This window comes from Emydura macquarii, unplaced genomic scaffold (assembly GCF_026122565.2).
Source record: "Emydura macquarii macquarii isolate MOO-44397 ecotype Brisbane River unplaced genomic scaffold, CSIRO-AGI_Emac_v2 contig_2473, whole genome shotgun sequence".
NCBI classification, from domain to species: Eukaryota; Metazoa; Chordata; order Testudines; family Chelidae; genus Emydura; species Emydura macquarii.
In genome coordinates, this window is record NW_027132610.1 from 3,515,857 (window position 1) to 3,528,327 (window position 12,471).

The window sequence follows — 12,471 nt, forward strand, 5'->3', positions numbered from 1 at the left end:
AATGCTACTCTTAATGTGTAAAATAACTGAAACAGAGTGTATAACATTAAAAATACTCCTAAAGAAATGTCCTTAAATGTATGCTGCTAACAACATCCTGATCCTTAAGGTGTTTGCTTTAATTGTTTAAGTTCACTTAGTTTAGGCATTGAAAATAGATTATAGCCAGATTCTTTTGTTCACAGTCCATTTCCAGTCAGTTTCCCTTTGTGGTGCAGAGGCACCAGCACAAATGTGCAGTGTTTGGATTACAAGAACTGTAACCAAGCAAACTGTTTCTTTCTTTTTAGCTCATGAAGGAAATTCTATTAATATTAGTGTTTCTAAAACCTTCTTTATATTTTGCTTACTAAATGCAAATGTGGGGCCTGCACAAACTGGACTTTTCCTTTTGTTGTTTAGTATATTTTCAGAAGAGGATCAGGTCCAGCCTCCCTGCTTCTGAGTGCAGTTTGCAAAATGAACCATGCACTCAGATCTTAGTTGTGTCTAACTTCCTGATTTGCATATTTGCAAAATGAGGACTTGAAAATACTCCTATATCTTATCTGTGAACTGTGGTACCAGGAATGTATGTTTCTCAGTGTGATTCACGAATGCAACAGCTTCTTTTATCAAAATAAGTCCACCCAACTTCATCTGTCTCAGATACCACTTTGTTAGGTGGCTTAGAAATACCTAAGTCTGCACAGGTAGAACTGTTCTTTGAAGTGTTTTCAGTATAAGGACCCACCTACTTGACTCTAGCTGAATGAAACATAAATATCCTTACTTCAGTTTTGTCATTCAAAATCTTCCTGGCAGTTTGTTATAGTTCTTATATTTTTAGATAAGGGTAATATTACTGATTGTAAGTTAGATCAGTTTAATAAGCAGTAATATTTACAGATTTATTTCAATAACAGGGAGTGAAGAGAAAAGCAGTGTCAGAATACCAGTCTCATGATGATAGCTCTGAGAATTCAGAGTGTAGTTTTCCCTTCAAATATGCATATGGTGTAAATGCATGGAAACACTGGGTAAAAACTAGGAGTCTAGATGAAGATCTGCCAGTATTAGAGGAACTGAAATCAAGTAAGTATTGCCCACATTTGTAATTCGTTTTTATTTCTTTTTAGTAAGAACTTTTATATTTGCATGAACTCTTCACCTTTTATAAACTAATTCTTCATATAAAATATTAACTGATGCTTTCAAGTTTTAAGCAAATCTGGTATACAACAGGATTATTTATTTCTGAAAATGGCTGCTTAACTCTTTCCAAGTTCCCACAAACATGCCTTTTTCCTAAAGATACCTTCACTAGATTCCCAGTCCTGGGTCTTGTGCTCCTGGTGTGAAACAAGATGCAACACCTTAGCTCTCAGTATTTATTATGCCCCTTGGGTCTAGCGGCCCCCTGGTTCTCCTTATTTCTTAGTCAGCCCGAGAGTTCACCCCTCTTTCAGGTTTCCTAAACCGCACAATAGGGGCATCCTGTTACTTCACACCTTCAGAGGCTGTCAGTTGGGGACAGAGTTGGCAGTGCACAGCTTCTGAGCTCTACCTGAATATGGGACTCTGATCCAGTGGGCTTAGGAGCTATGGAATGCAGCTGCCCTTTCTGCAGTGCTCCTCCGGTATCAGCATTTACCTTCGCTCTGGGGCCACTACTCTCCTCTTCTGCTAGCTCCTCATGCACCTTAGCACAGCCGTATATGTTCTTTGATCTCCAGAAATGCAGCCACTCTTTCTGAAACTTCCCTCACACACACTCTGTATTTGATTTAATACGTTGAGCTATTGCCTTCCTTCCACCTTTTCCTCAGCCATGGATCACAGTAAATTCTCCACAGTGGATGATATTTTTCCCATCACTGCACAATGAAGTCTAGTTAATTAAAATGGTTTTGAATCTGGTGGCTTTGTTGCATAATTTAGGTCAAATGTACCAGGTAGAACACTGGAACTCACTTATTAGTCTGTACAGAGAACATCTAAACCATCTTTCCCCCTCCTCCAGTCTCAGTCAGTAATACTGATATCATTGTGTAATCATTTGTTTTATCTTTATTTTACAGCAAAGTCTGTGAAATTAAAGGAAGATCTGTTATCACATACTGTAGCTGAGCTAAACTATGGTTTGGCACGTTTTGTCAATGAAATTCGAAGACCAAATGGAGAGAACTATACACCTGACAGCATCTATTATCTGTGTCTTGGGATTCAGGAGGTTAGTAATCTAGAAGATGTGATAGAATATGGAATTGATGATTTAACTCTAATATGCTTTAATGAAGTGGGGGCGGATAAGAAAATGTGGATTTATTAGTTAAGTGGCTAGGTGGCATTATGAACGTAGGTGCTGTGGTCATTTGGAATGCAAAGAGGATATAAATTACATAATGGAAAGGTATGTTTTGACGATGAATTGCACATACATCTGGAAATTTGAAAGAGAGGTGATGCAACTTGATACTTTAAAACCTTTTGCTAAATGAAGTCAAGGAATGATTGCCTTACTGTCATTTGTGCCTGACAAAAGCAATTTTTAAAATGTTGCCATTTGTGTGGCTTGCCTAAGATGATTTAATGATAAAGCAGAATGAAACAGGGAACTGTACAGCTAGACAGAAAATGAAAATTTTCACAAACCATGGTAGCAACATTGATCATGATAATGATGAGTAATTTATTCATTGGTGGATGGAGGGGATAGCTGTGTGGAATGCTTATGGGGCAGAGCTGCCTTTGCTAAATATTGAGCACTACTGGTAGTCTGTCTTATTTCATGTAAAAAAGTTTAATAGTTACACCAAATGATTTAAAATTGTATCATACCTCAAGTCAGAAAAGAGCCACTATAATTCCATTGCAGATAAAGACAATAAAAGACCATTAGATTCTTAGATAAAGATGATGTTCAACAACTTTTATCTTTTGAAGCAGAGGGGCATTTCAATTTTATTTTCTGTCTGTGATGCAGAAAGCAGTAGGTTAAACATTCTAAATTCTGAGCTGAAAACTATAATGCTACAAATTTCAGTCAGTCCAAACATCATTTGTATATGTGTCTAATATAGAGCACCAGCTCTTATTTAACCAACTATCATCCTAGCTAAACTTCCTTACTGGAATCAAATAATGAATCCCTTTAACAATCAAAAATATTTTAAACACTTCTCCAACTATTTAGTCCCTAGTGGGAGCTAGTTGATAACTTTCCAAATATCAATCACAAGGAAAAGATTCTTTATTTGGCAAAATACATGTTTAAAAAAAATTGTTTTTAAATCTCAGCTAGCTTTCCACCACTGCTCTTGCATGATCTACTACCACTGTGACAATAGAACTTTTTATTAAATTAAAAAAAAAACCAGATACACAGTGCTGAAAAAAGTAAGCCATCTGCTTATAAAATGATGCTCTCCCAATAGTTGTACTCTCTCCCAATAGTTCTTTTATATCTTCTACCCTGCCTATCATGTCTGTTGCAAATATTAGGCATATATCTAATTAAATATTAAGCTCTTATAATAAGTGCTTTGTCTTGCATGGACATGACTATCAGAAATCCTAATACAAAAATAATATATCATGACATTGGAACAGTATTATTTAATGATCATGTCATTGCAATTATTGTTTGTATTTGTGTTTCATGTTTCAATTGAGAGAGTATCCATAGGTCCCAATGGAGTTCAGGGCCCAGTTGTGCTAGGTACTCTTCAAACACATAGAAAGACATGGTCTCTGCACTGAAGATCGTATAGGCTACAAAAACAAAAAAGAATTGGGTGACAGCAGGTACACATCTTGTTAATGCCAGATTTTGTTCATTTTAAGGAAATATTCTGAAGTGCCCTTCCCTAAAAGCAGGAGCAGGTTCATACTCTGTCCTTGGGGACTAGCACTGCAAATTGTTTTAATTTACAATGTACTAAATTCGATCCTATTGTCCCTATGTGCAGCAAAACTCAGCTCACTTCTTAAATCATTACATGCCTTCCTCCCATCTGACAGCCCCTCGTTTGGAATCTGTGGAATGGAGAATAAATATAACTTCCTTTTAAAGAATACATAAGCAGAGGGGGCTTTGATAAGCTAGGAAGGCTCATGTCAGATATTATTTGTTAAAGGATTTTGCTAGTAATAAAATAAAATTAATATAAAAAAAACCCTCAGACATGTATAGTCAATTAAACAGATAACTACTCAATGGAGAAAAACTCCAGAGATTAAACTGAGTGATCAGTATATTGGGGGAAATTATGATTGCAACCAGTTTTACCAGAAGAAGAGTATGCTCTTTTCAAATCAAAGGAGTAACATTTATAATTGTGAGAGAGAGCTGAAAAATTGTTATCAAGGCATCCAAAACACTAATGAAATGAGAATGGTATTAAGCCTTCACTCAGATACAGAGGAAATTCCCATGGATCTAAATCAAATCAGCAGTGTTTTAGTAGCTTATTATAGGAACTTGTACTAATACTGTCCAAGAGGTTGTTGGAAGGCAGAGGGAAGGATAGAGAACATTTCTCCCTGCCATAGAATTACCATAATTGTTAGAACTAGATAGTGTTGCAGGGATGAGCCTTTTTTTCTGTTAGATATAGACTTTGAGCATAATGGGGGTGGTTTAGAAATCTTACTTGTATTTGTTTTTCTGACCTTGATGTATTTTGAAAGCACACAATAATATTTTTTTAAAAGGGACACTTGGAAAAAAGCATCAGTATGTTCAGGACCCAGGTAAATGTGGTAACCAAAACAAGTATTTAAAAAAAAAAAAAAAAAGTGGAGTGATCCTCGTTTATTATACAGACTTGTTGCATTATCTGAATTAGGATTGTACTGTAAATTCAAAGTTATGTTTCTACAGTAATGAATGTATTTGTAAGAGTTAATTTTTCAAGAAAGCATTTTTGTAAATGTATCCATTACAAATCAGTTCTCTGAACTAAGGCACTGTGTATTTCAAAGACTTAAGATTTCAAAGAAAGTGTACTGATTCATTTTTCCTTATTCTAAAACTAAGTGCAAAGATAAGTTAGTCAAGATATGCTGAACTTCTGCTTAATACAAATGAGTGCTGTGTTAAATGTTATTTCAAGGATGTGTACAGAAATAGATGCCATTTCCAGAAGTGAGCACATGTTTTTCAGTCTATCACTTTTATTGTATTCACTAGCAACAGGCTTGTTTTTACTAAGATAATACTGAAGTGGAAGTTTTAAGAAGCCAATACTCCATTTCTTAGAAATGTCTGGCATTGGCCACTGTTGGAAGACAGGATACTGGGCTAGATGGACCATTAGTCTGACCCAGTATGGTCGTTCTTATGTACTAATGTCAAATATTAGTATAGCCCTCATAATAATTCTTGGTAAAAGTTCAAAAGAGCAGCCACTTCTGTCTGAAAGATCAAGAGGATTAAGATAATTAGATGTTAGACTGTAAAATATGTAGGTTTCCTTGCACAATCTACCACATTTCTTGTAATGCCTCATATCATTGCCATGAGTAAATATTTTTCTTTGCTCTGCCTTAGAAGTAAAGGTAATTCTATAATTTGTATTATTTTTGTCAATAATCACACTTCACATTTAAAATGTTGTCCTGCTAAACATGTACCTACTCTGAAAACCTAGCTGGAAATGAAAAGTAAGTGTTGGTGCCATAACTAAATACTTTGCATCTTAGAGATATTTAAAAAAAAAAAAATCCTGTTCATTAATGTGAATTAGGCTTCTACTTAAATCAATATTTTTCTCTCTAATATTTTTCTCTTTAATTTTGTTGTATCCAATATTAGATGTTATGTGACTTAAATGTTACACTACTTTTGTCTTATAGCCAGCCTATAACTGCTTAATAAACCATTGGAAAATTGTGTAGTTTTGTGACTGGTATACTGTGTTTATGCAATACTGTAAGTATTGAAAAAGAAGAAATCTAGGCATATAACATAAGCTATTTTGTCACTAATTCTCCCAACATAGTAAATATTCTTTGTTCTTCTTATTTATAGTACTTGTATGGAAGCAATCGAAAAGACAATATATTTATTAATCCCGGCTACCAGACATTTGAGCAGGAATTAAATAAAATCCTCAAAAGTTGGCAACCAAGCATACTTCCAGATGGTAATTTTCTTTTTTGTTATGTACTTTCTTCTATTAACAGTTCTGTACTCTTAAGCATGCAGATGTACACAAACAAATATTTTGTTCCTTGTGATGATTGATAAAATTAAAACAAATAAAATTGTAGGTGTCATTCACCCCCCTCCCTCACTCCAAAAAAGAAAATCATTGCAGGGATGAGGCCAGCCTAGTGAGCAGAAGCTGTGCAAAGAAGATGCGGCAGCCCTAAAACAATCGAGGAAGTGGCAGGGAAAGGTGAATCTGTGTCCCTCCACTCCTTTAAGAGATCTGGTGCAGTTTAGGGGAGGAACACCCCAGCTAGACATGCACACCCAACAGAGGAGAGAACAGAGGGCCTGGGTGGCATCACTTGTATTGTCTCCTCTCTGCCAAAGGAAATCTGGACCCCTCTCAGAATATGGACGGTGAAACAAACCCCACCACTCTCTGCCCCAGGAATGGAAGAGGTAGCTCTGGGGGTCTGTGAAGCAGCACTTGTGGTTATCGCTCTGCCTTGGCAACTGGGGCAGCCCTGAGAAAAAGAGAGGAAACAACCCACTTCTGGAAAAAATGGGAGAGTGTTTAGTGTGTGTGAAGAGCACTGTAGGGTGCTCAGTGGGGCTGGGAAGTTATCACAGTGACTGGAATGCCTAAGGGTCATTTTAAGTACCTGCACCCACACTCAGAATCTCTCAATCTCAGCCAGACTGGGCAAATCTCCTGCTTTGAGACTCTGGGGGCTGGGATGAATATGAGCTAGGTGAGGAACTCATTCCTAGTCTCCTCTACCCTCTCTCCCAGTAGATCAAAGTGCTATCAGGAGAGAGGAGCTCAGTGGTCCAACCAACAGCAGCACTCAGTCAGGAAGCTGAGCATTCAAGACCAGGTTCTGTAATTCTTGTGTTTCCTGCTGTACTCCACACATCCACAACACTCTTCCCAGTTTCTCTTTGGAGGCAGCTGTTTATAGTCTTATTTTGAGGGTTGCCTCCGCTTCCAGTAGGACAGGGCAGTCAGTTTTTCCTTCCCAGACCTCCCTAACTGTTTCCCCCATTCCTGGGGTGTAGTTATTTCTCTCACTGTCTCTCAAACTACTCCAGGTTCTTGGGAGATATGGGAAGGGATATGAGTGCTTTTTCCCATCCCCTCTCCTTTCTTCCTGCTTGAGATTGTGGGCTGTTAAGTTGCACTACGATTTTTCTACCCCAGACTTGTGGGGAGGAGGGAGGTGCACTGTTCTTTGCTCTCTTTCCTCCAGTTATCTTAGGTCTGCTGCAGCCTCCTTGGGTAGCAACTACTGCCTTAGCTGACTCCTCCACCTAAGTGATACAGGAGACCTTTCTGGATGAGGCTTCTATCTGCAGTCAGTAAGAAAATTGAGGGGGTCAGTCAAGGGCCCCTTACATGTGCCAAAAACCTCCAAAACAAAAACCCAACCCAAAACCATAAAAGTGCTTTTTTTATGAAAGGACCAAGGTTGGTCACATTCCCTGATCTTCACATTTTTATGAAGTGATATCAGTTATGAAAGAGTGACACTTTAAGAATCCTGTTGCAATAATTTAACAAAAAAGAATTTCATGTGAATTGCTTATGTGGGATTTGCTATTGTCTCTTCCTGAACCAGTGGGTTTCCATTTTCTTCTCTTAGGAATGTGGGCAGATAATGCTCAATATTCAGTAGAAAACTTTGTTTAATTTTTACAGTTGATAGAAGTCTCACTGATTCTTTTAAATATGGGATGTTTGCATCATTATATTTTCCCTAACACACTTTTTTTTTCTGGAAGGGTCAATATTCTCTCGAGTTGAAGAAGATTATCTTTGGAGGATAAAACAGCTAGGATCACACTCTCCAGTTGCTCTTCTGAATACACTGTTCTACTTTAACACTAAATATTTTGGCCTGAAAACAGTGGAGCAGCACTTAAGACTTTCCTTTGGCACTGTTTTTAGACAGTGGAAAAAAAATCCTCGAACAATGGACAGCAAAGCTTGTCTTCGATATCAAGTATCTTCCCTGTGCGGAGCTGATAGTGAAGGTACTATTGACAGTTCCAAAATAAGTATTGCAGGGGCATCCAAATTTTGCCCAGTTGAGGGCCACATTGGCACCTTGCCAGGAGCTTGAGGACTGCACCTCATTTGCATAAAACAGCAGTTTGCAGCTACTGGATCTTTAATATGAACGTGTTTTCTGCAGAGACTACAAGGTCCCTGCATTAAATGTTCCATCTTGATTCAGGTAGCCTCCGTGTCAAATGCTGGGACCTTGTCTATGGGGCTACACCTCCAGTTTAGAGATGCAAGTGACTGCATTGCAGTACTCTGGGTTGTACTTTTGTTCACCCTAATCTATTATGTTAAATATAAAAATGAAAATAATTATACTACCTAATGTTTTTAAGTTTGGGCTTAGGTGGGTTTTTTCCTTTTTAAAGATAAAATTACTACTGGAAAAAGGAAACATGAAGATGATGAGCCAGTATTTGAACAAGTTGAAAACACATCAAATCCTGCTAGATGTCCCGTGAAAATGTTTGAGTGCTATCTGTCTAAGAGGTAAGTATTTCATATAATAGTATAGATGTGTTTTTAGAGTTGTCAGGGTGCAGAAGGAGTGACTATTATGGTTCAGTGTGCAATAATGTTTACACAAATAAAATTAATGTCGTACTTGGGGAAAGTGTCAGATTGAACACTGAAATTTGTAGTCCAGTATGCATTAAACACTCAGGAGTAACAGTACAAAGTTCCTCCTGCTGCTCTGCAGAAAGACACTCCGTCTAGGGGTGAGAATGTGGTTTGGTTTCTATAGCTATTAAATCATGAGAATCTCTGCTGAAACTTGCCAACAGGAGACCCAGTTGGTTCAGATATTGATGTTGTATCTTGTGTTGTGCATATCTGTTCACTAATTGGACTGCAAAGCAGTCTTATTTTACATAGACCTTCAGGTAGTCCTCTGATGGCAACAACTTTCAGTTATTACTGATCTCTGGATTTGGTAACTTAGACCTACGAAGCTCCATTATCTCTTGGTTCCCTCTGTTTAGATGTTAAATAAGGTAGTAAAGGGTGTAAAAGAAAATGACAAAGTATTTAAGCTTGGAGAGATTCAAATGCTTAACACCAAGGTGTAGTGCCTTTCATTTGTAGTGTTAATATATGGTTATCACAAGCAAAAATTCTCTATTTTTATTAAAGGAAATTATTTTAAGTTTTTACTGTTATTGATTGAAAGACTCAAACAGCTGTAATTCTGTTCTTAATGGACTCCAGCTGTATACTAATATTATTTTGGGTCTGTTCTAGAATGAAATAAATGTTGATTTGAGCACTCATGGTCATGTTATGTCCACCCCTGCATTCTTTATATTGCTTTTAAATTGATGAATTGGGTTAAGGGTTCAGTTCTGTAATTCTCACTCAGACAAAAATCCCATTGAAAATAAGTGTGCATGTTAGTTACAATTTAAGGAAAAATTATGTTGTGCAGGTAGAGATTACAGTGTCAGCTGTTTTAAAATTATTGAGTTTATTCTCATTTGAAGACTGCTTGTATGGTAAATTTCAAGTTCAGATGGTTTTGCTATAGCCCAGTCGAAATGCATGCTTAGAATTTTTTAACAATGAGAAACAGCAATTTTTTTCACTGTGACATCACTTAGAAATGGATTAATGTTTTTTAAAAAGCTTTGGGCAAACAAAACTTTGAAAGTTTCATTTCAAAAGTTGAATCTTTTGGAAATGTATGTGTGGTAGAAAACTGAGGAACTTAAAATGGGAAACATTTTGCAACTTTTAAATAGAAGTCATGATTGACAACTGCTGTGATACAAATATTGTATAGTTCTCAGCTGTTACGTTGCCATCTTATGCAAATTGAGGGAATTTACATTGCAGGCTTTGCATGTAAATAATCTAAGAAGTTCCATACCAATTTCACAAAATGTAAGATAAAGCCCAAAATGTTTTAGAAGACTGCATTTTATCCTTAAAAAGTGAAGATATAATTAGAATGTGTGGCAGAAACAATGTCCAAGTATAGAATTTTACCTCTTTTGTTTCTCATTGTGGTTTGCAGGGTTCTATTAAATACTTGAAAACCAGTTCACATTAAATAGTTCTTGCCCTGCTAAAATATGTTTGCTTGGACACTACAATCACACACCTTGAGAGCAGCATATGTGATTGCATATTCTAGAAATAGATTTTTGTTAGCTACTGCTCCGTAGCCAGTAGAGGGAGTACAAAACACTTTCTAGAAACTTAATTGAAAAGGAGAGGGGGGCAAACAATTCTAAAGAACAATTCTATGAAGCTTCTAAAATAACTCTTCGGTTCTTCCTCAAGTGCTTGCTCATGTCCATTCCCAGTTAGGTGTGCAAGTACCACAAGCGCCAGTGCCAGAAAAGTTTTCCCCTAATGATATCCGTAGGGCTGGCTCTAGCACCCTCTGCAGCAACATACGTATATAAGGCACCGCCAGCCCCCGTTCCTCTCAGTTCCTTCTTACCACCTGTGATGATTCTGGAATGTTCCCTTGCTTCTGGAAGTTTTCTTCAACCTAGTGGTTTTATCATGGTTTAAGTGTATATAGTTAGTTTATTTGTTGTTAAGAGTTAAATTTAGAGATAGTTTTAGGTTAGCAATCAACCCAAGGGTGGGACATGCCCTGGTCCCCGGGTTTTAAACCTTGCACTTCATATAAGAAGCCTTTGCCAGTGAACAACCCGCACCAGGGCTGCTTAAAGTGTTTAGAGGAAGGTCACATGTCAGAAGTGTAAAATCTATAAAAGTTTCTGTCCTTGGACTAACAAGGATCGGGACATTAGACTCAGGGCCATCTTGATGGAGTCAGCACTCAGGCCGGTGTCAGAACCGCAATTGAACTCGGCGCTGAGCACATTGGCTTCAGCATGGAGCACTCCCCTGGTGCCGTTATCTTCCTGGCGCTGATCAACATCTCTGATGCAGAGGAAAAGACCAAAGAAAATACATGCCAAACAAGGCGCTTACTGGCGCCGAAGAAAGATGAGGACGACACGGGAATTCAAGCAAGACCCACATCGGGCTGCTCTTCCCCACAGATTTTGAGGGGGTCACCGCCCAGATGGGTTTCAAGCCTCATCCTGGACCCACCGCTGACTCCAGGAAGTGGCAAGGGCCCTTGACACCTGGCAGTGCCCACAATGCCTGAAGCATTCCAGGCGATGAAGGACCTCTTGGTGATCCCGTGCTGTCGGTGCCCAGGGAAAGGGGGCCTCCATACCTGGAACTGGTACCTACACCCTTGGAAAGCTCATCCAGGAGAAAACCTGCATTTGAGACCTCCACAGTGATCCCCATCTCCAAGATGCCACTGTCCAATGCGCCAGCAGTCACTGAACCTGTGACTGCTTCCCAGAGCTGCACTGTGAGAGGTCATGCTCTTCTCTCTGGTCCCCCGATACTCTGCACCGGTCCCCAAAGCAACGGCACCGATCCATGGAGCCTCAGCACCATGTCACAAGCTCCCAATGTGGTTTTCAGAGTCCTGGACCCAAGTCCTTATTAAAAAAAACCTAAGGACAAAAGCCAGTTGCGGGATAACCAGCACCCGGGCTCCTGGCATTGTCCCCCGAGTTGCTGGCGCACACAATACAGCATGAAGGGGCAATCCACGGGAGCACTGATATTGTCACCAAAGAGTGGCTCCTCAAGCTCAGAGGAAGAAGAGGTGACCTTACTAACAGGGCAGTCCTCAACCACAGCCGCTGGTTTCCCCATGATGCCAATGGTGGTGATATGGCCTCAGGGACAATGGCTGGACCGTCACAGTTTTGGAGTCCTTGAGTGTTTCCCCAGACAATGGTCCCACAAGGCCATTTGCTCTCACAAGCCTCAGTACCATGGTCTTCAGTGGCCTTGGGCACGACACCGGACCTAGATTTGGAGTCTGGCTGGGAAGGGGCATGTACAGAGAGCCCGGGAGAGGCTACTCTGCTAATAGAAGAGGATCCCACCCTCTAACCTTCATACAGACACACACAGTTACTGGCCTCATTTTCCTCCTCACATGATGAGGCAGTAGAAGGGCCCTCCACTGCGGCCCTTCTGGATGATCTTAGAGCCCACCAGGACCTGCTTAAATGAATGGCAGCCAATCTGGGCCTCTGGAGGAGCTGAAGGAGCCCGCAAATGAACTGTTTGGCATCCTGGCAACAGTGGTTCCATCAAGGGTGACTCTCCTGGTACATGAGGAAATAGTAAAATTGGCAAAGGCTTTGTGGCAGACATCCAAGTGGGCAGAAAAGAAGTATTACGTTCCTGCCAAGGGGTTTGAATATCTTTATACCCA

At 39.2% G+C, this 12,471-nt stretch overlaps 1 protein-coding gene across 9 annotated transcripts in view; it reads left to right on the top strand.

Annotated features, from left to right (window-relative positions):
- The window catches only part of ZMYM2 (zinc finger MYM-type containing 2), a 155,231-nt gene that overhangs the window by 135,109 nt on the left and 7,651 nt on the right, over positions 1 to 12,471 (top strand). For 8 of the 9 annotated variants that reach the window (XM_067562833.1, XM_067562832.1, XM_067562831.1 and 5 more), the window contains 5 exons: positions 906 to 1,074; positions 2,061 to 2,212; positions 6,014 to 6,128; positions 7,919 to 8,170; positions 8,570 to 8,690. In XM_067562833.1, the coding sequence (XP_067418934.1) occupies positions 906 to 1,074; positions 2,061 to 2,212; positions 6,014 to 6,128; positions 7,919 to 8,170; positions 8,570 to 8,690 (809 nt within the window). Of the gene's footprint in view, positions 1 to 905; positions 1,075 to 2,060; positions 2,213 to 6,013; positions 6,129 to 6,929; positions 8,171 to 8,569; positions 8,691 to 12,471 lie in introns of those variants that run through there. The other variant, XM_067562839.1, reaches the window with a different exon arrangement.